Below are 27328 nucleotides of genomic sequence, written 5' to 3'. Positions count from 1 at the left end.
AATGTAATAAAAGGGAGATCTGCACCACAAAAAAGATCAACTCTAAACGAAAACGTAACAGCCTATCCAAACGCAAGAAGCTGTTAGCGAAAATGCTAACAGTAGCTTTACCAACGTTAAGTTCAAGTTACCAAGTTTAAATAAACCAAAAACACCCAGCATCAAACAGACCAGCACGGAGGAGAGACTGCTACCACCAAAACAGCTCTCCTAATGTCTGAAAGAAGCTCCTTTATGAAGGGAGAAACGCTCCCGGTGATTTTCTGTATCTGCGATAGAGACGGAGCAGTGCATCTGACCCCGGAAATTGTTGTCCGTTGTCGGGAGACGAAGGCGGGCAAAACACGAAAGGAACCTAGTAGCGGACGGACGTTGTTCCGGGTCTTTGGTATTTGGCGGAGATGTTAGTGAAGGCGGAGAAGAGGGCGAACTAGAGGAAAAACAGGCAGATTCCTCCTCTATTTACAAACTCCTGGGGATGCAACAAGTGGGCGCGGTGCGTCGACTACCGGATCTGACATCGACGAATTTTTAGAATCGAGCCGTCGACGTCATCGAGGCTTCGCTACAGCCCTAAAACTTTAGTTCTTATTAGAAAAACAGCATCAGAACGCTATCTGGTCGTGTTCTGCCTCACCGCACTTAGGACCCTCTTTTAGATCCGGACCTCAGGAGGATGTTTCTCCAGATGACACCTTGGCTGACAGAGAAGACAAAGGTGTGCGACGGTCCAGTCCAGAGTTGACCTCGGTACACGTTGCTGAAGCGTTTCGGCAGATGCGCTTTCTCATGTTTAAATTAACTCAGAAATCAAAAGACTCTGGGACGAGTCTGCGATAGCAGGTTGCATTTCAGCTCTTCGGTCTGGCTTGACAGAAATAGCGTGGTGGGAGAACAGGAGCCTGAAGGGCTCCTCTCCCCGTGGCGTTCGTTCCGCACTTCTGCTCTCTCCCCTCTGTTCTGACCCTTACCGAAAAACTTCTCTTCCCAAAGCAAACTTGTTGTGCGTCAGAGCAAATGTGTTTTGAAGTTACTGTGGATCCGGACCTGTATGAGCAGGTGTGAAGGTCATCGCTAAACATCTTCAAAAACATTATTTAATTAAGTATACTGATTCATTATAGTTCATTATTATTACCCAAAGCATAATAATCATTCATTTGATTAAAATACATTTACAATGGGCAAAGTAATCAAATGATTATTTAGCATTAATAAAATACAGAAGCTTAAGACTCTGTTTTATTATGACTAGACTGTGTGTGAAGTCCTTCTTCTGGAGAGCAGGTGTTCGGCTGTTGTGGAGTCCTTCAGACTTGCTGGCGGCTTAGGTCTTAATCTGTGGGTGAAGGTGCTGCGTGACCCAGCTTTGACCCAGCCGAGCAAATACGACCTTTGGCACAGAAACCCATACTTCCTCACGTTACAGTGTTTTCACGCTTTCTCCGAGACATGTCACGTCGCTAAGTTGTAAGCGCCGCGCGCTAACACGTCAATAGTGCAACGTAGCCTGCTGGAGGTTTTAAGGGTTCAGATGAAAACACCCGACCTCTCACGCTGCTCACACATCGATCTTAAGTTGTCGCTGCTGCACGCACGCCGTAATACAGTATTAGATGCTGTTAAAGTCAGACATGAAAAAATAAATAAACTTTACATGAATAAGTGATGCTTAGCCTGGTGGGGGGAGGAGAACCTGGCCTAATAAGCACTGGAGGAAACCCTGTCAAGATCGTCAACACTCGTTTATCTTAACGCTATTGAAACATGTAAACGTAAAAGCATTGTATCCACTGCTACCTTTCTAATTTTAAACTCAGTAACTTATGCTGTAACTTCACCTTGCCCTGCCTGCTCCTTGCTGCCCGCCGGCTGTGATCACAAGCGACAACATAGTAGTTCCCGCTGCTTCTTCGGGAAACAGCGCAAAAAAAAAAAAAAAAAACTTGGGATCTTGTAGGTGTGGCGGTGGGATTTCAGCCGTGGCGGGCCGCCACGGCTACGCCTATGTAAGGGAAACCCTGTTGATTGTCTGGTTCTTGTTTTATTACCCCAGGTAAAAATTCTGTCGTGGGTATTTTTTCCTCCAAATATCTATTAGATCAAATCTTTGCATTATTGATTTTAGGTATATATTAGCGTTAGACAGAGGACCTGGTGGCCACCTATCCATGGTGTTGTCCAAAATGACATTAAAATCACCTCCTATAACTAGATAAGCATGAGGAAATTTAGCCAACCAATAACAAATAGTCTTTTCTACGATTGTAAGGAAATTGTTATTATCACTTGTCGAGTTATATCCATAAATGTTAATTAGAATGAAGTTGTAAGTATATATTTCCAGAATCTGACATATATAGTGACCATTATCGTCACAGTCAGTATGTATTATTTTACCAGTAAAAGTGTTTTTATGAGTACAATAGGGCTGCAACAAACGATTATTTGGATAATCGATGAATCGGATGGGGTCTCGACACGATTAATCGATTAATCGGATTACATCGGGACATTTTTAAAAACTGCTAGGGAAACGTTATTTTTCTCCGTCCTTCACTTTATTAAACACAACATTATTAGAAAACAGTTCAATAGCAGAAAAATGACATGCCATCACCTAAATTGTCTTATAAGGTGAATAGACAGAGACCCTAAGCTACACCTATCTGTGACCTAAAATGCTTGGTCCAAGTTAAACAGCTTAAAGAGCAAGTCAACCCCTACCAGAGTCTAACTCCACTCCCACTTCATGTTTGAAAAATGCAACACATGCTGTTGCCTGGCAGACCGAGAGGGCGGAGCTGCTAACAAACACACACTCAGGCTCACAACAGCATTGTGACATCATAATGTACCAGTTTACATCATAGCATACTTCTTAGCCAATAGCGGTGGCAGATTTAAATTAAAATACTGTGCAGAGTTTTTACCTGACAACGGCACAACACTGCCAGTTTTAGGCAAAATATTTAAATTTTAACTAAGATGCACTGAAGTGCCAAATTATTGACGACACGTGTCTGCAGCACGATTAGACACTCGTTTATTTAGTTTATCAGCAAAAAAAAGTTTATTTGGGGGTGACTTGCTCTTTAAGGGCAATTCTCATCTGTTTTGTTTGATCTCATCTGTAGACATTTATTATAATTGGGGATGTCAAACAACTAATTTTTAAATGTAATTAAACATAGGCTGTGAATTAATCAAAATTAATCACTATTTCCAAAAATGACTGAAAAAATACCAAATAAAACAAAAGTAAATGAATGCCATCCTCCTTGCGATGATGCCCTGGGCAACTGCCATAAAGTCACATCAAGAGATGCTGCTGATCATTCCAATGATCCCAAATAGACTCACATTAGGCCACATGAAAGCAACTGAACCCAAAAATATATTAACCAGTATATAACTGCACTCACACAACAGCCTGCAGCAACAGTTAGGACTCCTCCCTCCCTTTTAAAAGCGTTTTCGCTTGTGAGGACATTGTGGTTGTAAAGCCACATGTTAGTAGTCTGGCCCCGGTGTAATCAACCAGTTTCTGCGGGAATGTGACGGCGGAACCGGTTCGCAGCGGGCGGGAGCCCCCCCCCCCCCCCCCCCGCCTATCTAATAGCGTTGCGCTTACGATTTTATAGACTTTTTTTAACGAGCTTAGGGCATGTCTAGCCTGTGTAATAATCCGTGGCTTGGGTGAATCACTTTTGAAAAGTTTTTAACTTACCCGGACACAGAGCTCTCTCCGTCCTCGCTGATGATTCTGACATGCTTGCGTTTAAGACGCTGCATCATCACCGTAGTATCCCCGTGCCATGCTAAGTCTGACCTACATACATTGCAGGTAACGAATGTCTTCGCCTGATTTAACTGAAAATGCTCCCAAACTTTAGAAGTTTTTACTTTTTTGGGTCTCGCTGCTTCTGCCATGTTCCTCTTTCCAAACACCTGCCGGCTCTCTGGTCTGCGCGCAACGGCGGGCGGGAGGGGAGGGGGCTATTGGAAGAGTTGTGCAACACAACGAATCGATGACGCAATTCGTTGCCAACGCTTTTAGTAATCGATTTTCATCGAATTTTTCGATTCGTTGTTGCAGCCCTAGAGCACAAACTCCAGCAGACCTTTGTGTAGCATTTGAGAAAAAGGTCTCATTTCCCCACTGAGATTTCCTAAAGCAGACATCATCATCACCTGTATGAGTTTCCTGAAAAAACAAAAATCAGTTTTGCATTGTTTCCCAAACAAAAATAAAGCTTTTCGTTTCAAGTTATCCCTTAGACCCCTGGCGTTGAGAGAAACTATGGATAACGACAAATCTGTGATATTTAGATGAACTTTAACTTGCCGATCGCACATTTCTTACCCTGCGAGCTATATGAAGGATTGATACGAGAACAGCATCAACATGAGGTATAAGAGCATGTAAATTCAACATAAATGCACGGCATATGAGCCAACAGTCACTTGCAGAACTTAAGGCAAATTGTTGGGGGAACATGGAGCAAATGTGGAGAGTTGTAGTAGCCAAGCTCCTCAACTCAGGCTGGAGGAAAAATCTCCTTTTTCTCAATAAAAGCACGGCCTCCTACAAAGTATGCGATTTTCCCCGCCTTATGTGCTTCACTCACAAGCGGCCAGAGTTTCAGCCTTGCTTCTCTATCAGCTTTGCAGAGATCTTCCGCGAAGCGTAGACCGTTCCCTCGAAGGTAGGATGAGTTTTTCGCTGCAGCCCACACCGCAGCTCTTTGCACCCGTGAGGAGAACTGTATGATGATGCCTCTGGTGGCGCTCGGTTTCTTCACCCCGACCCGGTGGACTGTGCCGATTACATCTGGGAGTCGTTCGGCATCTGATGGCAGCAGCTCCTGGCAGATACGGGTCACCTCTTTCCGCACATCTTTGTCTTCCACCCTCTCAGACACTCAGTGTAACTTTAAACTCCAGTGCCTCGAATATCTCTCTATTTCATTAATGCGTGATTCAAGCGTGAGAAGCTGCTTCTTTTCTTTCGTAACTGAGATTTTGAGTTGAGAGACCTACCCTTTACCTCAACCACTTGCTTGCAGAGGACATCCGAATCTCCCCTCAGGCTCGAGATTTGAGCTGTATTATCCTTAACCAACGTCTTCAGTTCGTCCGATCTGGCGTTGCTCGACGTTGATAAAGAGGTGACAATATCATTGTTTGCCATTTCATATTTACCTTTCTTACTGGGTGGTTTCTCTGGGGTAATGGGGAGAGGCGGAAATTCCCCTTCATTCATTACAGAAAATTTTGGGGCGACATCTACGGCAGAGTAGTCATGGCAGTTGTCGATAAGAGCGTTGGAAGCACCTGCAACCTCCTGTTCCTCCATCTTCTTCATCGCACTTTTTCTCTTCCCGCTAGAGTTCGCCATAACTTGAAAAAGAAGCCTTAAGAGTTTGCTATTGTAGTCAAATACGGTAAAAGACTCGGTTTTGAGTCACAGTAGGAAGTTTCAAGCCGTATTATAACTATATATTTGCAAAATAAAGTTCAGTTTGATAGCTGCCCTCAAAAGCGCGTTCGTTCACAGCGCCATCTTGGCTCTCCTCCCTCTGCTTTTTCAATTGTCCAAGCACTTTTTGCTTGTTTGTTTTGTTGAACGTAAGCAGGAAGACGAAAAGTTACGCTGACTGGATACAATTCGGGGGAAGTACTGCCGCCTACAGGTCTGGCATGTCCTTAACAACGTATTTATCCGGGTACGTGTGAACAGAGTTTTTTTTTAAACAAGGTGGTGTGGATGCAAGTTTTTGGAGGGGCGGATATTTGTTTAAAAAAAACCCGGCTACATGTGGACTAGACCTTAGAGAAAGTTTTCATTCAAAAATTAGCTCAGGAAGCAAGTTATTGATCTACATTTTTGTTTCAAATTTATAAAGGTAATTCAGAAATAAACCATGTACAAATAGTTAAAAACATGCTAATATTTGTTACTAAATTTTGACTTTAGAAAACTTTTCTTGACTCAGTGAACTCAGTGTGTTAAAGGCATCTCATCACACCCAAATATAATCTTTTTTTCTTGTATAAAATCAATTCCTATGAAAAGTGACATTAGTGTGATAATGTATTGTGGTTTAGCTGATTTTATTCTGAGTTTTCATACTTCTATGTTTTTCTCAGGGTGCTAGGTTCTGTACCTGCCATCCTGCAGCACTGCACATCAGATCATGAGGTCAGCCTCGTTAGCATCATAAGAAAGCACGGTGAGTACACACTAATGCCACCGACTCTTACAGCTAAGACCCACCCAACACTTATTTTATTTTCTTATTTGCCCTTTTTAGATTTAGATGACTATGGTTACATAAAAATGATCAACTTCATTCGGTCAACAGTAAGTGCTTTCATTGAATCAGAGCTTTCACATATAAATTAAATGTTTTGAGCCAGCACCTGTAAATATAAACGAAATATTTCTTGTAGCAGTATACATGTGTTTGCTTACTCAGAAATGCAGCCCATCCTGCCTGATGGGGCTGCCAGATGGTCCTTTACCTTGGGAGAGTGAAGATTTCCTGCGACCGGCGCTGCAGGACGACCCACTGCTGCAAGCAGGTGCACATCATCAACAAGGGTTAAATACTTGGATAATAATCCAGTCTAGCAAGCCTCTGCACTCCCCTTACTGTGGCTTTAAAGTTATTGTTAACACTAATATTGTAAGTTTCAGCAACTAAGAATACACTAAAGTCACACTCAGGTGAAACTTGAAAAATTAGAATTTGGTGCAAAACGTTTTGTGTGTGTATACATATATACACACAGAGCTCCGTGCAATAGGAAACTGAGTGCTGACCAGAACTGACCAGTAGCGTTAGACTACCACTTAGATCACATGTGTCAGTCACAAGGCGCGAAAGATTCAAGTGTCTTTAAAAAAGTCTATGCCACTTCAAAGCGCACATTGACTATAAACTACATTTCCCATAACGCATGGCGATTGTGTTCCCAGTGCAGTGACTCGCCACTAGGTCGCAGTGTATCCACTTCCGTGTTTAATTAATGCAACAAGTGAAAATAACTATTCACACATCATCCCAAAATGTCCAGGAAGAGAAAGATTGATGCAGAAGGAAGGGTGTTTCAGCAAAGATGGAACATGTTGATGCTTCAAGGAGAAAAACCGGTATGTCTTTACAGTCCTTAGCGTCCATGCTACTAGTATCAGTGTTTGCAGCGCTACCTCCTCTGCCTCGGACAAATTGAAAACACTCCTCTTACTCAGCACGGAGTTTACTCAGCAATTGGACTTTAAAGCCCAGAAATGGATTTTAACAGCTCAGTAATCTATTTGCTGCTGACATAGACAGCGCACCGACCAAGTTCCAGACCGAGATGATTTAACTCCAGTTTATCGACACGCTCAAGTCAGTATGACTCTGTGGCTGCTGTAGCTTTTATTCCCCTCCCCGACACAACTGCGTGGTCCAGATGCTCTCCATGTCCAGCAACACAAACCTGTGTGAGTAATGGTTTCTCACTGATGAACTCCTTCCTCAGTTCAGAGTCCAACCCCACAGATGCAGGCAGTGTTGGGCAAGTTACTTCAAAACTGTAATGCATTATTTATTACTTGTTACCCTCATTTTAAAGTAATTCATTACATTACAATCTTACTGATTTTAAAATGTAAGGCATTACACTACTTTTGCATTACTTTAAGTTACTTTCACCAAAACAACTTCAATATGAATTTGGTAATCTGATGCTCAGTGAGCTCATGACATATTTGTGGAAAGTGACATGGTATCTGAGCTAGGATTGCTGTTAAAAACAGTCGGGTATAATAACAGTGCTTTAAAATGATTGTTAAATAAAAGCAACAACAATCTGTACTCTCAGCATGCTGCCATCTCATATTAACTGAGCAGGGAGTGACGTGGTGGGGGCTATATTTGCCTTGGTCCCCAAATGCCTTGATACGGCCCTGGATGTGGGACTGACTTCTGGGGTGATCTGATTCTATTACTTGTATAAATATTAAATGCTTAAATATTATCCGTATATCCAACTCAACCTCTCTAAAACTGATCCCAGCAAAACCATCCATACAGCACAATATCTCTATCCAAAATGACTTCCTATCTCTGGCTCCTTCAGAGGCAGTTTGAAATCTGGGTGTTGTGATTGATGAACACCTGACCTTTAAAGATCATGTTACCTCTGTTGCTCGTTCTTGCCGCTTTGCGCTGTATAACATACGAAAGATCAGACCATACCTAACACAACATGCCACCCAGCTCCTGGTGCAATCTGCTGTCATCTCCCGCCTCGATTACTGCAATGCCCTTCTAACTGGTCTTCCAGGCTGTACTGTGAGACCTCTTCAAATGTTCCAGAACGCAGCGGCGCATCTGGTCTTCATTCAGCCTAAAAGAGCACACGTCACCCCTCTGTTCATTGAGCTCCACTGGTTACTGCTAGCAGCACGCATCAAATTCAAATTGCTAACACTAGCATACAAAGTCCGAGATGGTACGGCTCCCATCTACCTGAATCCTCTTGCAAAGGCTTACGTCTCGGCCCGGCCGCTCCGGTCATCACAGGATCGTCGGCTAGCAGTGCCTACACCACGCTCAGGACAATCCAGACTCTTCTCATGCATCGTTCCACAAATGTGGAATGACCTACCAAGCACTACCAGAACGGGGCTTCCCTTTCAATCTTCAAGAAACTCCTGAAGACCCTGCTCTTCAGAGAGCATCTTCTAAACTAGCACCTTCCCTGCACCCGTCCCCCCTCTCTACTGTCCACTCCTTGTTCCCTCCTCTCCATGACTGATGTCGTTGTTGTTGTCGTTATTGTTGTTAGCCTCAAGGGCAACATGCCGATTATCACTTGTAAGTCACTTTGGACAAAAGCGTCTGCTAAATACATAAACATAAACAATATTGCTTTTCACTGGTAAAAATGTGTATTGGGGATAAATCTACCTACCTTTTTTCTTATTTTTCTTGATTTTATTTGAATAATTTCCTGCCCTTTCTCTCTCTAGTCTTCCTGCATGCTGCATGTTTTCTCCATCTTCCAGAAAAACTGTTTCCTAGATTTATTACTTTCTAACTAATCAGCCAAAGGGATCTAGCGAACGCAAAAAAATAAAAATAAAGCTTAATATGCGCTGCACTCAAGCAGCAGTGAGTTGAAATCACTGGGGCACAGATTATGAACTCAGCTGAAAAGTACATGAAGTACCAGAGAATATGGGCTCATATGAACAATCGCAAATGAATTACTTTGTTTTGGTGGAGCGATTTTGTGAATATAACAGCGGCCGCGCGCAGGACGCAGCTGGAGTATTTGAGCCATTACCTCTGCGTCCTCTCTGCTCATAGAATGCCCACAAAGCTGAGTCCATAAATGACGTCATATATGTGGATACTGGATCTTTTTTCAGGCTTCCCGCAATTTGAATTTTTAGGAAACCCTCATCTTGATTCTGGGTTTAAAAATGCATTGTAATCACCGCGTTACTGACAATTGTACCGAGTAAATATTACCATTTTCTTTCCATGTAATGCCTTACATTACCACATTACAGCAAAAAACAATGCATTACAGTAACTAATTGCTTTTGTACCGCGTTACTCCCAACAATGGATGCAGGTCTGGCTGGAACAGGTGAGCATCACAGGAAATCAGAGTGGAGAAAACTGGGATTGAATTATTTTGGTTTTATTAACCTTTTCTGCTTTAAAACATGAAAGTTAATAGGTGAGATATTGCATTTTCATTTAAGAGGAGTACTAAATCTTTATTAATGTTGTTGGCCTGTGAAAAAAGATTCCACCTACTTTAAAACAGGATAGATTACAGATAGAAGAATAGAATAGAAATAAAATAGAAAATCCCTTTATTGTCCCTCAGTGGGGAAAGCTTGGTGTCACAGCAGCAATATCATTCATTACAGGAGCAACAAAGGAGAGTAAAAAATAAAGAATGAACAAGAAAACATAAAATAGAAACACTTCAAAGATTCAAAAGATAAAAAAAAATAAGAAGAAATGCTGAATATATGCAGATTTTAAGGAGTAAAATATTTAAACAAAATTGAGACATAAGTAACGAATACCACTGATGTGCTTTACTTAAAATCGACTTGCTCGTGTGTAATTTGGTTATTCCACATTCAGTATTACTGCAAAAACAAGTTTGTTTCCAAATAAAAAGGTTCAACTGTTCATATCTGTAGATAAAGGAAAATGTGCACATTTGCCGCCGCTCGAAAAAAAATATTGAGTTTGGCCCACGACTTCGTCCCAGTTTTTCATTTTGGCCCAGTGTGAATGTGAGTTCGACACCCCTGTTCTAGATGCTTCAAATTTGAGGAATACCTCGGCTGATGCAGAGTTGATGAACTTTTCACGGACAAGTAAGTCTCTAAAATATAAATATCTGAAAACACAACATGACATGAGAATAATACTCGTAAAACAACGTGTTTTAGCTCTGTTTGTCGGCTACAGAAGCACATTTATAAACCGAAACTTGAAGTCGCCATCTTAAAAAAACATGGGATTTTTGTGTGATACGCTTGTCAGCCACTAGATGGTGCCATCGGATAAGACAAATACTCCGGAAAGAAGCTTTATGGGGATTTGTGCACATTTTTGGGGTACCCACATGCTTAGCTGTGTTGCTCATTCCACAAATACACAGTCTTTCTAAAATGTCTTATAGTAAAAATTTGTGATGATGCTTTCCAATGATTTAAGGTTCATGGCCAGGAGGCCCTTCTATAACACTGACATAATTACTTTTTGCCCTAATTTGATCTGAATGTGTGTTAATTGTATTTGGTTGTTTTTGTAAGAAATTTACTTGGTTTCAAATCTAAGCGATGCAGCAAGAAGCCAAGCACACATGTCTCAGTTCTAATTAATTATAATAGTTTGCTACATTAAAGAAAAACAAATACATAAGAGCTTTTTAGGATATCTTTTAGATAATTAAATAAGACATTATCTTTGGGTTCTGGAAAAGTTCTGAATTTACTAAAACTCAGAATATCAGCAGATGAATTTGAGGTATTTTATATATAATTATATAACTTTCTTTTTCTAACTGTATTAATTGAAAAATCTTTCCATACAGCAGCTATTTGAGATTTGTAAAGCTGTTTCTCTCCATCCTCTGTAACTTTGTCAGACCCTGAGGAGCTTTGTGGTAGTGAGGAACCGGGCTCATCAGGAGGTTCATCATCCAGGACCCATGATGCTCTGCTGCGGAGGACACAGGCTGCTGAGGAGGGCCTGGCCAGAAGCCTGGAGGACGTACACAAACTCAAGTCTGTAACTTTTATCTTTTTTAGGTTGTGATTTAATGTTTTCTGAAGGAACTTGTTAACGGGTAATCAGAATGGCGTGTTGCTTCAGCACTACCGCCTTTAGCCAGCAGGGGGCACAGTGATCCCTTCACCACAGAAACAAAAACTGGAGAACCAACCTTGTGGAAGAAGTTTGAAGGGAAGGGGAAACATGAAAAGGGGAAAGGAAAATTCCACTGCAGCAAGGAGGCTAAAGCGAGGATGGGAGGTAGGAAGAGGAGAAGGAAAATTACAGAACGAGTGCAGATGGGGTGGACGTGAAGGAGAGTTAAAAAGATGAATGCCTCCCATCTTCTTCGTTTACTGCTTTGTCCTGCATGAGAGCCGTGTCTGCTCTCTCCTTTCTGGTCACTGCTTTCGTCCTGTGGGGAGTTAATAGCAGATCTATCTGCTTTTCCTTCAGACTCCTGGTTCAGGGTTTGTTTCTGGATGCAGAAACCAGTAAATCTGGTGAACTGGGCGCGGTAGCCAAGCTCCGTGAGGACGAGGACGAGGCCTACTTCAGCTCCTACGGCCATTACAGCATCCACGAGGAGATGCTGAAGGTCTGAATCACCCAAACACTCACACACGTGCACTAACACTGACTAGTATCGTGGCTCTCATTCCTCCTGTGGGTAATTTCCTGCAGGCAGATCGGGCTTCCTGCGGGCAGGATGGGCTCATCGCTGCAAAACTCGGGCGAAAGATTTTGATGTGGCGTTTAAAAGGAAATCGTCTTTCTACGTAAACTCATAATGAGGACAAGACATTTCAAAAGTGACAAATCAGCAATAAACGCTGAGCTCTCATGTGAGACATTGCACTTGCCTCAGAACATGGAAATTAATTTTTACGCCTTGAAGCGCTGAAACCTGAAAGTGTCAGCACACACCGAGAGGGTGGGGGTTATCGCCCACCCGCTCTCTCTCTCTCTCTCTCTCTCTCCCGTCTGCACCTCTCTACTTACTGCAGTGCTCAGGCATATTCCTGCTGGCAGCCCTGATTGGTGCTAAGCTCCATGAAGTTTTGCGTTGTTTGTGCGTCAGTCTGAAAACTTCATCAGAGCCTCGGGATGGGCTGAGGGATGGTGACGAAGGGGCAGATGGTGGTCAGGTCTTTCTTTGGTTGGAGTCAACTGCATCACCAGTGACGCAGTCTTAGCGAGGAGGACGTCGTTTATTATCGTTTCAATGTTGATTTGTTGTTAATTTTGGGAAAATTGCTCAAATCTTTCAAAATTATTATTTTCTTTTCACGTTATTTTGTGTGAATAATCATCACGCAGCATATTTTTGCTTAATAAGTTGTGTTTTTCTCTTCTTTAAAGTAAAATGCCTCATGTGTCATATGGAATTCATTATTAATTATGGCAAAAGTTCATTTTTTAATCGATACACAAAGACTCCTCACTTCCTTTTGTGTTTTTACCTCACGTATCGTACTTTGACTTTTGTAGACTCTGCAGTTTTCCTTGCAGAGATCTGCTGCGTTGATTATTGTGCAGATCTGACTGGCAGGTTAATTAGTGAGTCATGACTTTTTATTTATTTCTGCTGTATTTATTTTATTGATTTGTTTTAAAATTTTTAGGACCCCCCCAAGTGTCTAATTATCAGCTTGATAAATAAAAGCTTAACTTGCCATAGATGCAGGATTTTTGTTTCTGCATCATTTTCATTTTGAAAGTCTTCTTTCTGCAGGATAAAGTGCGGACGGAGAGTTATCGAGACTTCATGTACAGGAATGCTGAAGTGTTCAGGGACAAGGTGAGCCTATGCAGTGTGTGTGTGTGTGTTTATTTTTTTGCATGTGTGACTTGACTGATTTAAAGTAAAGCAGAACCCATTAACAGAAACAGGAGTGTGCTTTTTCCCAACCAGGCATTAATAAGGTGAAGAAGCTGATTTAAAACACACTGCAGCTCTCTATTAGCACCTTAAGTGTCGACTGCAGAGTCCTGATAACAGCAATGCAATCCACTATCTAAGCCATAACACCCCACCACTAATAAAAAGGCCTCTCCACACCCCTTACTCTTTTATTTATTTATTTATTAAATGGATGGTTGGTGGTTTGGTGCTGGGAAGGCTGTGAGTGTCCGTTATCCCTGTCAGGTGGACTCTGTGGGCAGATAAGAGGCATCTTTGTTACCGGTAGCAACAAAAAGAAGTACAGTGTCATCAGACATGGAGAAGGAGAGGGGGCGTTGTGCCAGCAGGGACGCTCTGTGAACATCACAAAGACAGCTGGATGATTACTGCGAGTTTCCTTAAATAGAGAGGCAACTAAAGTGTGTTACATTTAGATGGTGATGCAGTCTCTGCCACCTTGTCCTGGCTGTTTAACTCCACTTAGACGTGCGCGCACAGTTATTGTTGTGTGTTGAAGATGAGGGTGGGATACGGCGCGAGGCCCTTCATGGAAGTGTTGGCAATTTTATCTTAATAGCATGTTTCATTACATGTGAAGCCAGTGTACTCGACATTGAAACGCATACATTATACGTGTGTGTATGTGCGTGTGTGTGTGTATGCAACAGCCGTTAAGATAAAGAAGCCGAGCGAATGTCATTCCAGTGTCTGATAACATGAGCAAGGGCAGGTGCAGGCAAAGCAGGTGGGACCTGGTAACATCACAGAAAAGCCGGAGGGGAATGTGACCAACCGTAGAGAATTCTAAACATACATCAGACCAAGATGGTAGCGCCAACGTCCGTAAGGTTTTTGTTTTACTTTCAGTCATTGAATGTTTGCTTGAGTTCATGTTCAGGGTTGAATACTGAAGACAGGCCTTCAACAAGGGCCTGGTCTTTTTAAATGTTCTTTATTGTAGCTGTTTTTTCTTTATTCTGAGCTGTTTCACAATGTAAACCCGAGTTCATGTTCATGCTCCTTTTACTCTTAATTACACCATTTCCTGTTGTCCTAGAATCTTTTTGATATTTGTCTTCTTTTTTTAACAGTTTTTATGTATTGTTTTTGAATGTCAGAAATGAATATTTGGGAATGTGGAGATGTTATATTGGTTTCACTGGTAAAAATAAATAATTGAAATGTGTATATATTTGTTTTTTGTGAAGTTGCCTAATAATTGTTGTTTCTGTAATCAGAAAAGCATTTCCGTGTGTGTGTGTGTGTGTGTGTGTGTGTGTGTGTGTGTGTGTGTGTGTGTGTGTGTGTGTGTGTGTGTGTGTGTGTGTGTGTGTGTGTGTGTGTGTGTGTGTGTGTGTGTGTGTGTGTGTGTGTGTGTGTGTGTGTGTGTGTGTGTGTGTGTGTGTGTGTGTGTGTACAGCTGTTCTCATCTGTCCTGGACAAATATAAACGATCATCAAACCTATGTCTAAAACTGATTCAGTATTCTGGTGTGGAAGTTTGTGGCGACGCACTTTCCTGTAATGAATGCCAGAGCTTTAATAGGATTAATGAATCAGAAAACCGGAACACGGATAGCAGGTCCTCTTCTTTTGATGTGATTTTGCTATTATTATTAGAGAATGCTGCTGTTGTGTCCTCGAGCAAGACACTACCCACCTTGCCTGCTGGTAGTGGGCGGAGGGACAGTGTTCGGCAGCCTCGCCCCTGTCAGTGCACCCCAGGGCAGATGTGGCTACATCATAGCTCATCCCCACCAGTGTGTGAATGGGTGAATGCCTGATTGTGTTGTGAAGTGCCTTGGGGGGTTGTAGAACATGAAGAAGGTGCTATATCAAATACAGACCATTATCATCATTTTTATTATTATTATTGTTTTTTTTTAAAAAAGAACATTTTGTTTCTCTCTGGGGTCAATAAAGTTTTTTTATCTGAATTTTAAATCTACTTTGTACATTCGCTCAGGTGTAAAGGAGGCATCAGGTTTTGTGACTCTTTAAAATTAATTTGCTGTTTTATCAGAACAAAAAGAGTTTGTATCAAGTCCACATCTGCTTGAGCGCTGCGTCCTGTGAGCCACTGAGCTTTGATAAGACCAATCAATGGAAGAAGCATCAACTCTGATGGTTGACTAAAGTTCATTGCTTCCATTGATTGTGATATAGTCCTGTTTTGTTTCCTGGTGCCTTTCTGTGTAATTAGATTTGAAATCTGAAATGAACTCATTACTTCACACTTTCCATATTTTTGGAGTTCGTTAGGACCTAATAAACATTTCTGGGTGCATTTCCTGTTGGTGTTGTTAGAATGGGCTCAGCTGGTAGAACCCGAGTTCTCACAACCAGAATTTCCATGTTCCCTCCATGTTCTGCAGGTGGTTCTGGATGTGGGCTGTGGGACTGGAATACTATCCATGTTTGCTGCCAGATCTGGGGCCAAAAAGGTTATTGCAGTGGACCAATCAGAAATCATCTATCAGGCTATGGACATAGTCAGGTGAGACACTTACATAAAGGAGCTTAAATCAATCAGAAACCAACCATTTCTGTTTGTGGGTCATATTTCTCTGAGCTGGATGGTCCCCGAGTTGTTGGAGCAGAGTTTTGTGTGACCTCCATCTTCCTTTTATTTGTTGCAGCTGGTTGACTCCAATAGAGCTGCTGTCAGTGGCATCGCCGTAATGTTTATTATTTACACCTGCAGCTCGACTCGTTTGGCCCTCGCCTTGTCTCCTCTGCAGCAGCTACAGCCTTCGGCTCACAGTCACTTCCTCACAAACAGAATGTAGATGAAGCTTCTTTTTTATGATTTTATTGTTATAGTCCTCAGTCAGATTTCTGGTTCAGTGTGTTTCCAGTTTTCCAGCATCTGGTTTCTCACCATTGGAGTCCATTTACCTCCACCAGAGTTCCTGCTTTCCCTTCAGATACCTACAACCACCATTTCCCCACCTCTAAAGTGCAATTTTGAGTTAAAAGCCATTATGACTGCCATTATTACCATTATGTAAGAGTGTCATATAAGCAAAACAACAGGGTTTGTGAAAGAAAAGAATGTTTTAATTTTACAGTCCATTGACTTGCTTTTGAAGTGTGTGCGCACCACTATGCAGCGAAGTTTCAGCCAAAGAAAGATGCCCCCCCCCCCCCCACACACACACACACACACACACAGGCCTTAACATATTTGTATGTATATCCAGAAACACAAAGACCTCTCCCCTTGGGATGATTCAGCTCTACCAAAGGCATGAGGCATAACTTTGAAGTTGTGTGTGTGTGTGTGTGTGTGTGTGTGTGTGTGTGTGTGTGTGTGTGTGTGTGTGTGTGTGTGTGTGTGTGTGTGTGTGTGTGTGTGTGTGTGTGTGTGTGTGTGTGTGTGTGTGTGTGTGTGTGTGCGTGCGTGCGTGCGTGCGTGCCGTGACTTCCTCTTGATGCTCGTATGAGGATTGTAATTAAAGTTTCTGCATCTGGCTGGGCAGGAGCATCCATCTCCTGTCTCCACTCTGTCGGCAAAGTTTAAATGAAAAGCCCGCCTTGGCTTCCCCCTTCACATTCACTTTTTAATGGAAACTGTCTGCATATTTCAAAAGAATGGCCATAATTGATAAATATTTGTGAGGAGGAAAACTCTGCTGCTTAACAAAAAAGCTGAGGGGGAAAAGCATGGTCATTAGTGAATACCAGTGAGATTTAATAAGACTTTAAGATTAATGATTTGGTAACAAAGTCTGGATGATTGGAATTAGTCACCAACTCTTATTTAATATCCAGAGAACATGATGAAACTATAATGTTTTAACGTTTCTATAAATTATTTTCATGTTGGGATCCATGTAGGTTGCAGTGGGAGACAAATAATCTATGACACGGTGGACATCTTACAGTGGAAAGCAATTATTGTTTGGTTTCTTTCTCTCACAAAGCTGCATAGACACTCTCCCCAGAGTACTGACATTGTCCTCTAAATTACTCCAATAATGAGGTTACAGTGTTCCCTTCTGGTGAAAGGTGGAGGAGGTGGTGGGTTTTGGGTGAGAGGCGAGGTGCAGGGGGAGGGGAGCGGGTTGCTGGGAGGAGGTGATGGCAGCGCTAGGAGAGCAGCTGAAAGAGCAGAGACAGTTTAAGATAAGGATCACTGCTGCAGAAATGCTCTCAGGGCCGCAGTGAGTAATTGTTCTGTCCTCTGTAACATTAGCTGTCATGATAATGGAATATTCACAGAGATTGATACTCAAACTGCTCTGAAAGGAGGGATCGTTTAAACAGCATCACTGATCTTTACACTCCGTACTCGAGCTAGACGCAAAGTTTCAGTTTTGTCCCTTTCATGTAGCTGCTTTGGTCTGGATAGACCTGGTTTAGACGGGACAATGAGCACAATGCTCCAGGTCCTGAAACGTTTTCTCTGCAGCATGCATTTAATTCAATATAGATACAGGGCCTATCAATACCTTCATTATTATTATTTAGGGATGTCCGATATTATCAGTCTACCAATAAAATCAACAGAAATCGGCATTAAAATGCAATATTGGAAAATATGTTGGTTTTCAGTCGTTTGATGACCCAAAGTTTACATACCATACACATATTATACATCAACCTCTTCAGCAACTTCTCTCTCTCAAAATGTAAAAATATGACAGATCAAAGGTAAAGTTTTTGGGATATTTTAGTTTATTTGGCACAAATTGTGAAGTAGAAATTTGCCGTCTAGTGAACATACACTGTCCTCTAGCTAGCTTTGTGTAGCTAGCAGCTAACAAACCACTAAAGCAAAAACAAGATTCTTCACCCAAGGCTTGCTTTCTTATCAGAAGACTTTTAGAAATGTTCATTACCATAGCTGCAATATACAGAAAAAGAAAATGGATTACTAGCTAATATACGCATGATAGTCATGCTTAGGGAAAAATAAATATGGCACTTTTCCTATTACTATCTTAAATTGAAATAGTTGTCATTTTGCATGTTGAAAACATGAAAATGTTTAAAATTTTAGCATGATGGGAAAAATGTGATGTTAGTAAGCTAAAATGTAGTTATTTTTTTATGATTGGGGATATAGCATATATCGGTATCGGAAATTAATAGACAATATCGGTACATCGATATCAGTAAAAAAGCCATCATCGAGCATCCCCATTATTATTATTATCATTATTATTATTATAATTATTGCTTTTTAACTGACTAGTCCAAAACATCACGCATAACCTAAATCAGTGGCAATAAAATAACAGGCAAGTATACAGTTGCCTCAATTAGGCTATTAAAGGTTTTAATTTTTATTTATTACATTTATTTTATAATTTGAGCAGAAATTATGTAGCCCAGTTTTACTTTTTTATGATTCAGTTTTTACATGCTGCTGTGTTATCCCACAGATCCAATAATCTGGAAGACAAGATCACTTTGATCAAAGGCCGGATTGAGGACATCAAGCTTCCTGTGGAGAAGGTTGACATCATCATCTCTGAATGGATGGTCAGTTCTTGTTTTATTCTTTCTGATAATAACACTAGCTGAAGGCTGTGGGCTGGATTAGGATTAAATTACCCACCTGATGGATCTCTTTCACTAACCAGCTAACTACAAACCTTTCCACTAACCTGTCCTGTGGGACCCTCACCATGTGACCCTCATGTCCACGCTGTCTCTGGAGGAGCAGATAGGAGACAAGACCTCCTGTAACCTAAAATGGACAAGAGCTTCCTCCCAGTTTCTCTTTAAGCTGAATTTAACATCAGTTTATCATCATGAAACAAAAGAATAAATTGGAACAAAAACTTCTATCTTCTATTTCTCTCTCCTTTCAACTTCTCCGTGTCCCTAAATAAGAGAGACAGATGATCACGCTGCAGCCGCCGTCATTGACCCCGCCCCCTCCCCACGACTGGATCTCCCAGCATCACAACACTCGGTCTGACTGAGCGCTTCCAGGAGAAATAATAATTAAATTATGAAAGTAATAACACGTGTTTGGAGCATCGGTTTGGAGGATCGTCCTCCGATCCTCTCTCTTGTGTGAGCAGACAGTGTCTCTCTCTCTCTCTGTCGCTGATTGAGCGAGCGGAGCGTGCCGCATGACAACCTGCTCAATCAGCCCAAATCCAACAGAACCGGTCGGGCTGATTTGGTTCCGGTTCGGTCTCAGGTTACAACTCTAGCGCTCAGCCCTGCAGTACCACATTAAGGCGGAACCACTTGGTAAATGTGGAGGACACACGCTCTGACAGATTTGGATGCTGCGCTGGTGCCGCCGTTAAAAAAACAAAACTACGTTCCACTATAATCGATTATGGCGTACTCTTCTACGATGCAGAATCGTTTGTCTGCATCCCGATGCATCAATTATTTGATTATTTTCCTCAGCTCTAATAAATATCCAGGATACTTATATAATCGATTTAAGTTCATACACCAACCTGTTTGGTCTATTTTTAATCCAAAGATTAATGTTTAATTTAAGGTAATTAAATTTAGTAGCAAAAGTTTGTTTTTGAATCAGAAGTTAGGAATCTTTGCTTTTTCAATAACCGGAAATAATTATACCTTTCTGTGTTTCATATCAAAGAATGAGGCAAGTTTAAAAAAGAAGAATTTATTACTAACAATGTTTAAACTTTACAATTTGAATGACAATCATAAATGACAGTTCATGGATGACAATTGTCCTTCATTGGAAGGAGGCCAGAATTAGAGGCAGGCCTCATTTTCAATTTGAGCAAAATAAACTACCAGTAGGATGAATAAAAACATGATTTTGTGTCTATTTGCTCAGATTTTAGGCATTTTTATACCCAGTCAACAAAGTAAATAAAGCCTGGAGCCAAGGGCGGAAATCCCATTTCAATTTTAAACAGTAAAACTTCAGAGAGTAATTTTTTGGGGGGACATGAAAAAAATGCTCTCTACATACAACACTGTATGTCCTCATAAGAGACTGACCTGTGACTCTGTGCCTGTGTCTGACAGGCTCTGGCTGCCTGTGCTCAAGTGACTGGACTTTGCCTAATGAAACCATTTAGAAACAATTTCATAGGCATTTCATTTCTTTCTTATAGATGTCTTTATCAAAATGCAAGTTTCTACTTACTTGACGTTATGGAGCATTAAAAAACGACCTGATGTTTGCCGTTTTTCGTTTCTTCCCATATTTATATGAAAATTCACATCACATTGGTCAAAGTGTAGGGTAGTATATTAAGCTTTAAAAGCACCCAAATACATACAATAATTACTACGCTACAATCCTTACTAAAACCGTACTTAAGCTCAGAAAAAAAAAGTACTTATGCCAAGTAGGTTTGTGATCTATCAAACATGGAGTACGCACAGCTGCACACAATCTCCGCTTCATAAATCGGAGACTAACGAGAAAGGTTCTCAGCTGCTTTTTAGTCACATCCCGCCCTCACCACGCCCACTTACTGCCATAAATAGTCAATGCAAAGTGCCTTGTGGATCTCATGCATATACATAAGCCGGCTGTTGCAGCGCTCCGCCAATGACATGGCGACCGTGGATCAAGGCAGATCAAGGAAGCACAATTTCACAGAAGCAGAAATTGAGGTACCTGTGGGTGAGGTGGAGAAATGAAAGGAAGTGCTTTTGCAAAACAAGTATGAGAAAATCCACGGAGTGGCACAGCGTTGCTGAAGCTGTCAATGTTGTGAATTCTTCAGAGAGATAAGTGGCAGATATAAAAAAAAAGGTCCGATCAGGATTCGATCCCCGGACTCCAGGGTGAGAGTCACGCGTGCTAACCAGTCACCCAAACGGAGAACTCGCTTGGCCAAGTAACCAGGGTGCATGATCTATCGGGTCACAGTTACCGGACACACACACTGTCACAGACGCATGACATACTGTCTCAATCTGCCCCCTGCTGATATTCAGCATTCCGTATTCTGCGCTTCAGGGTGTGTGTATGTGTATGTTTGTGTGTGTGTGTGCATGTGTGGGGGGCTTGCTCTGTGTGTACGAAGCGGTACAAGTGATAATGCTGCTGGAATTCATAATTGTATCCTCAGCAGCAGCACTGCATGTGCTCTCCACGTCCAAAATGTGCGTAAGCCAGGTCCTTAGTCAGCTTAAAGTTGTGCACATTTTTCTGCTAAGTTTTCTTTTATAAATCCCAACGTTTGCGTGGAAAGTTGCTTACACAGTTTTCCGACCCCGTTTTGTGCGTAAGCAAGCTTGATAAATGAGACCCCTGGTCTGTAAACTGACGTCACCCCGTCTTCTTTAGAAGCGCATCTTCAGCCCCGCTCCGGCTGCAGCCGCTGAGATCACAGTTGACAGAAATGGGATCTTTGCTGAAACTTGATCAATTAATCTGCGTATTTCCAGTAGAACACGTTTGCCAAAAGATTTGTGCAATAATCATATTTTGAATTTACTTCCACAAAATTAATTTTAGGTTAGATATTAAAGAAAATAGGGACGGCTTGGCAAAAAATTAAAAGCCCGCTCCTCGTTGATTACAAGTCAGGATGGCTGGCTTGCTGCTGCCATGTGAGTGACTTTCATGTGTGTCGCGAGCGACATGTTGGCGAACCCTAGTCTAATGTAAGCTGAGAGGCCTTCTATAGAGATGTGTGAGCCATTCCGCATCAGGTCCAAACTATTTAATTTAATGATCAAGGTTAAACATTTATATTTGATAAATAACACTTAATAATTACATTTATATTTAAATATATTTCTAGATCAGGTGTAGTGTGATACAATCTTATGTTTATTTTCCGTGGAAAACACACAGTCACTGTATTGATGCTTCGCTCTTAGTCAAACTCTTCCATGTTCCCTCTCGAGTGCAAGCTGGAGCAATGCAAGTTTTGAACATGGTGTCACTTAAAAAAAAAAAAGCTGAATGCATCCTTAAGCTCCGCTGAATATCTAACCAAGAAGAGCAGTCTTCCTCCCCCTTGATGGCCATTTATCAGGGAGATTCTCTGTGGTGATACAGACGGGACGGCCAAAGTTGGATGCACCGGTGAAGTCATCCCTAATTCATGAGCATCCCGTATCTGTCCCTCCTCCACCCCCCACCCCCATTCATCGTGATACTCCAGGGTCATGAGCACAGGTCGTCAGCCAGAGCCTCGCCATCCTCTTGCTGAGGAAATTGAAATTCGGTGGCTGACGTGCCAGTGGAACAGTGAAGGATAGGGGGCGTAATCTCTGATGACACTGGCTCACAGAGCGCTAATAAATCTAAGAATTCCCCAGTCACTTCTCATCAGGCCAACTGTGGCAGACATTTCTCAGGATGACTGGGACTTGAAGAGCTGTGCTTCAGTTTGTTTGTGAGAAAAGGAAAATGACAGTTGTCTCGAAGGCAGCTTTATTTTGTGTTAAGTCCAGGTAATGTCTTATTATCTGAGCCATTCTGCATAAGTTAGCTCTGCTATTTTCTTTTGCTCTCGTGAGATTATAAGTCAAAGGTACAGTTTTAAACTACTAAAGTTACGTTTTGAACATCTATCTGAGTGTAATAAGATAATCATTAATAATTCTCACATAGTAGTGCTGAATGATCATTTGACAACCACTAACCTCTAAACCAGATAATTTAATAATTAGGTTTAATTAATAATTTGGTTAGCTTCTTTAAAACCCAAGTGGTTTCATTTCTGACAACTCTAACAACTGTCTATGTCTCTAACTGTTTATAATGCTCTCAGATTTGCAATTTTAAACTAAAGGAGACATCTAATGCTATGTTTTCACATGCTTAGTCAATACCCTGAGGTTGTGATGAAAGGTTGAAGACGTGCATTCTCAAACATGTATTTGCTCTTTCTTTCTCAGATGTGTGAAGTAAGTGATATGACTCTAGGGCTGCAACAAACGATCATTTGGATAATCGATTAATCGGATGGGGTCTCGACACGATTAATCTATTAATCGGATTACATAGGGACATTTTTAAAAACTGCTAGGGAAACGTTATTTTTCTCCTTCCTTCACTTTATTAAACACACCATTATTAGAAAACAGTTCAATAGCAGAAAAACAACATGCCATCACCTAAATTGTCTTATAAGGTGTATTGACAGAGATCCTAAGCTACACCTATCTGTGACCTAAAATGCTTGGTCCAAGTTAAACAGCTTAAAGAGCAAGTCAACCCCTACCAGAGTCTAACTCCACTCCCGCTTCATGTTTGAAAAATGCAACACATGCTGTTGCCTGGCAGACCGAGAGGGCGGAGCCGCTAACAAATACACACACACTCAGGCTCACGACAACATTGTGACATCATAATGTACCAGTTTACATCATAGCATACTTCTTAGCCAATAGCGGTGGCAGATTTAAATTAAAATACAGTGCAGAGTTTTTACCTGACAATGGCACAACACTGCCAGTTTGAGGCAGAATATTTAAATTTTAACTAAGATGCACTGAAGTGCCAAATTATTGATGACACGTGTCTGCAGCACGATTAGACACTCGTTTATTTAGTTTATCAGCAAAAAAAAGTTTATTTGGGGGTCACTTGCTCTTTAAGGGCAATTCTCATCTGTTTTGTTTGATCTCATCTGTAGACATTTATTATAATTGGGGATGTCAAACAACTAATTTTTAAATGTAATTAAACATAGGCTGTGAATTAATCAAAATTAATCACTATTTCCAAAAATGACTGAAACAATACCAAATAAAACAATAATAAATGAATGCCATCCTCCTTGCGATGATGCCCTGGGCAACTGCCATAAAGTCACATCAAGAAATGTTGCTGATCATTCCAATGATCCCAAATAGACTCACATTAGGCCACATGAAAGCAACTGAACCCAAAAATATATTAACCAGTATATAACTGCACTCACACAACACGCCTGCAGCAACAGTTAGGACTCCTCCCTCCCTTTTAAGAGCGTTTTCGCTTCTGAGGACATTGTGGTTGTAAAGCCACATGTTAGTAGTCTGGCCCCGGTGTAATCAACCAGTTTCTGCGGAAATGTGACGGCGGAACCGGTTCGCAGCGGCGCGAGTCCCCCCCCCCCCCGCCTATCTAATAGCGTCGCGCTTACAATTTTATAGACTTTTTTTTACGAGCTTAGGGCATGTCTAGCGTGTGTAATAATCCGGGGCTTGGGTGAATCACTTTTGAAAAGTTTTTAACTTACCCGGACATCGAGCTCTCTCCTTCCTCGCTGATGATTCTGACATGCTTGCGTTTAAGACGCTGCATCATCACCGTAGTATCCCCGTGCCATGCTAAGTCTGACCTACAAACGTTGCATGTCTTCGCCTGATTTAACTGAAAATGCTCCCAAACTTTAAAAGTTTTTACTTTTTTGGGGTCTCGCTGCTTCTGCCATGTTCCTCTTACAAACACCTGCCGGCTCTCTACCGGTCTGCGCGCAACGGCGGGCGGGAGGGGAGGGGGCTTTTGGAAGAGTTGCGCAACACAACGAATCGATGACGCAATTCGTTGCCAACGCTTTTAGTAATCGATTTTCATCGAATTTATCGATTCGTTGTTGCAGCCCTATATGACTCCACCTTGAGCTCTAGACTTGTGTGATGGTTCCCTTACTCTGTTTATCACACTTAGTTTCTCTAAACATTACAGGTTCTCTTTTTAAAGGCAACCTTTCAGAAGTGAAACAATAGTGACTGTTCACTTTATAGCTGGAGAAAGAAAATAAACCCTATGAAGGAGTCTGGTTTTCCAGAACACAAGGAGCCCTTGCCATCACTATTCATTATATTCTTTCTATATAAGACTGGTCCTCATGTTTGAGATTATTATTTTTCAAGTTACATTGTCTATTTCATACGTCGATTAACAAAACAATGTGCCGTAATGAGTGTAGGGGGCGGTGCCCCTGTCCTATATTGAATATTTTGCTTCAGCAGAGCCAACCCTTCAGCTTTTAAATAATATATATTGTTTATTTTCCCAATATATGAACATATTTGGTAAATATCATGATACATATACAACTGTTTGTATTTTATCATCATAGTGTTGTACAAAATTCTTCAATACTTCAAAACCTTTTGCAACAACTGTTTCTAAATGACGCAAAAACAAACCCGGCTCCATGTACTCCTCTTCTAATCCCTCTGGAATAACTATGATGAGGAGAACACGCATTATAAACTACAAATGTAATTAAAGCAAACTTTGATACCATACAACAGTTTGAATTTTAATGTTGTGGTGTTTCACCAACTAATCCCAGCGCCATGTGCTCCTTTTCCTCTCCTTTCCCCTCTGAACAAACAGTGTGATGGTGGGTCCTTGTAGTTTTATAAACTGCAAATTACACTGAAGCAAACATCTTTTTGTGTTTATTTACCCACCGGAGCAGATTAAGACGATGGTACCTCACTTAAGTTGCTGTTGCTGGTTTCGTCATCACCCAGTTACCCATCCCATTTAGTGAAGTTGACCCAAACTTCATAACGCTTCCTCTCTGCCATGCTTCTTTGGTTACAGCTCACCTACAGTGACTGATGACATCACACTCTTGCGTCAGTGCGCTGCATCGGTACAGAGAAAAGGCACTGTTTCATATGACGTGAATCGGTACTCAGTCGGCACAATGGAATTCAGTCGATGCCTTAAAAAGTATAGAATTCGGTACTTATCCCTGTCCTTGATTGCAAAACATCATTGGAATCACAATAATCCTAACTTCCTAATGATGTGTAATGTGCATATGTACTTGGAATGTTACGAAAGAGAGACTGCGAGACTTTGTAATGTCTCATCCACAAGACTGACTGATTCATTGACCAAAAATTAGAGATGCTCTGATCCAATCATGTAATCGAAAATCAGGTCTGACCACGTGATTTTTAATGGATCGGAATCGGGTGGGAAAAATCTGCTTTAACCATAAAAAACAACAAACATTACTTTTTAAATTCATCCTGAGAAAGAGGTTTTCAAACTGAGTAACAATGGCTTAGTTTTAAATTCAACAAGTTCCTCTACATCAGTAATCTTTGTTTCACAGAACAACAACATAAAGTCCAACAATTTAAGGTAGCTAAGGAATTCACAAATAATAACGTATAGCTGTTAGCTAACACAGAGCATACCTATTGCCTCAAGAGAGAGAAAACATCTGTAATATGGATGTATTTTGAAACAGACAGCTAAGGAAGTTTAACCCTTTTAGTACTGCCATTGTTCAAGTCCGCCTGGCCATGTTTATCTTTATCTTTGAATAAATCTGTCAAAAAAGGTCCTATCTGAACAAAAACATTTACCTCATTATCAGGACAAGCTTAGCTTTCTATATCTGTAAATATTTTGCAGTTATTTTGTAACAATAATGTAATAACAGAAAAAACAGATTAAATTTTTCTTCAGAAATTTATGGATAGAAAATACAAATGTACATGAATAAAAAATCTGAAATGGCATAAATGTAACCTAACATGGATTACAACCTTGTATTGATTTTTTTACATGTACAACTTTCAGTGTCTGAGTTTCAGGTGATATTGTCTGTCAATGTTCAGGTGTTTTTAGCTGCTGTGGTCTTCTGCAGAGCAATTCCTGTCCTGCTGCAGACAAAACCCTTTCTTGCACTCTTTGCACATCCAGGGAGTGTGTGTGTGTGTTTTTTTTTTTTGCACTGAGTGTACCTGTTTCATCCATGAGGGGAAGCTGATAGCCAGGGGTTCTTCTGGGGCTAAATCTGGGTGGCGTGGGTCGACGGTACCTGGGTTTGACTTTGTTGTCCAGGAGTCCAGAAGATGTGGAGCATCTCCAGCAAGATCTTGTCTCTGGCATTGCCTATTGCTGGTGATGGTGGATGACTCTTCATCAGAAGAATCTCTAAAATTAAAAATATATCAAATTATATAACATTTATTCAAGCAGTGAATACTAGAAAACGAAAACTGAAAATGAACACATTACTGAGCGGTTAAAATCTCCATTTCTGTGCTTCAACGTTGGCAAATAGCTGAGTAAACTTGGCGCTGAGTGAAAGAAGTGTTTAGTTGGTCTGAGACAGCGGAGCTGCAGACACTGGCAACAGACGGAAGGAGGGGGCGCTTCGGCTCCATGCTAACGCCACAAAGCGTCATGGGAGTTGTAGTCTTTGCTGTAAAATCGGCCAGCGGGG

At 41.3% G+C, this 27328-nt stretch overlaps 1 protein-coding gene across 2 annotated transcripts in view; it reads left to right on the top strand.

Annotated features, from left to right (window-relative positions):
* The window catches only part of prmt3 (protein arginine methyltransferase 3), a 119372-nt gene that overhangs the window by 2822 nt on the left and 89222 nt on the right, over positions 1-27328 (top strand). For both annotated transcript variants that reach the window (XR_008559332.2, XM_054732209.2), the window contains exons 3-10: positions 6154-6236; positions 6318-6367; positions 6483-6588; positions 11182-11320; positions 11763-11904; positions 13042-13107; positions 15587-15708; positions 18602-18701. Coding sequence is in view for 1 of the 2 variants with exons in the window: in XM_054732209.2 (XP_054588184.2) it covers positions 6154-6236; positions 6318-6367; positions 6483-6588; positions 11182-11320; positions 11763-11904; positions 13042-13107; positions 15587-15708; positions 18602-18701 (808 nt within the window). In the remaining variant the exon portion in view is untranslated. The remainder of the gene's footprint in view (positions 1-6153; positions 6237-6317; positions 6368-6482; positions 6589-11181; positions 11321-11762; positions 11905-13041; positions 13108-15586; positions 15709-18601; positions 18702-27328) is intronic.

The sequence above is a fragment of the Nothobranchius furzeri genome, chromosome 9 (genome assembly GCF_043380555.1).
Source record: "Nothobranchius furzeri strain GRZ-AD chromosome 9, NfurGRZ-RIMD1, whole genome shotgun sequence".
Lineage (NCBI taxonomy): Eukaryota > Metazoa > Chordata > Actinopteri > Cyprinodontiformes > Nothobranchiidae > Nothobranchius > Nothobranchius furzeri.
The sequence above is the reverse complement of the archived record's forward strand: the minus strand, read 5'-3'. Positions and strand labels throughout refer to the sequence as shown.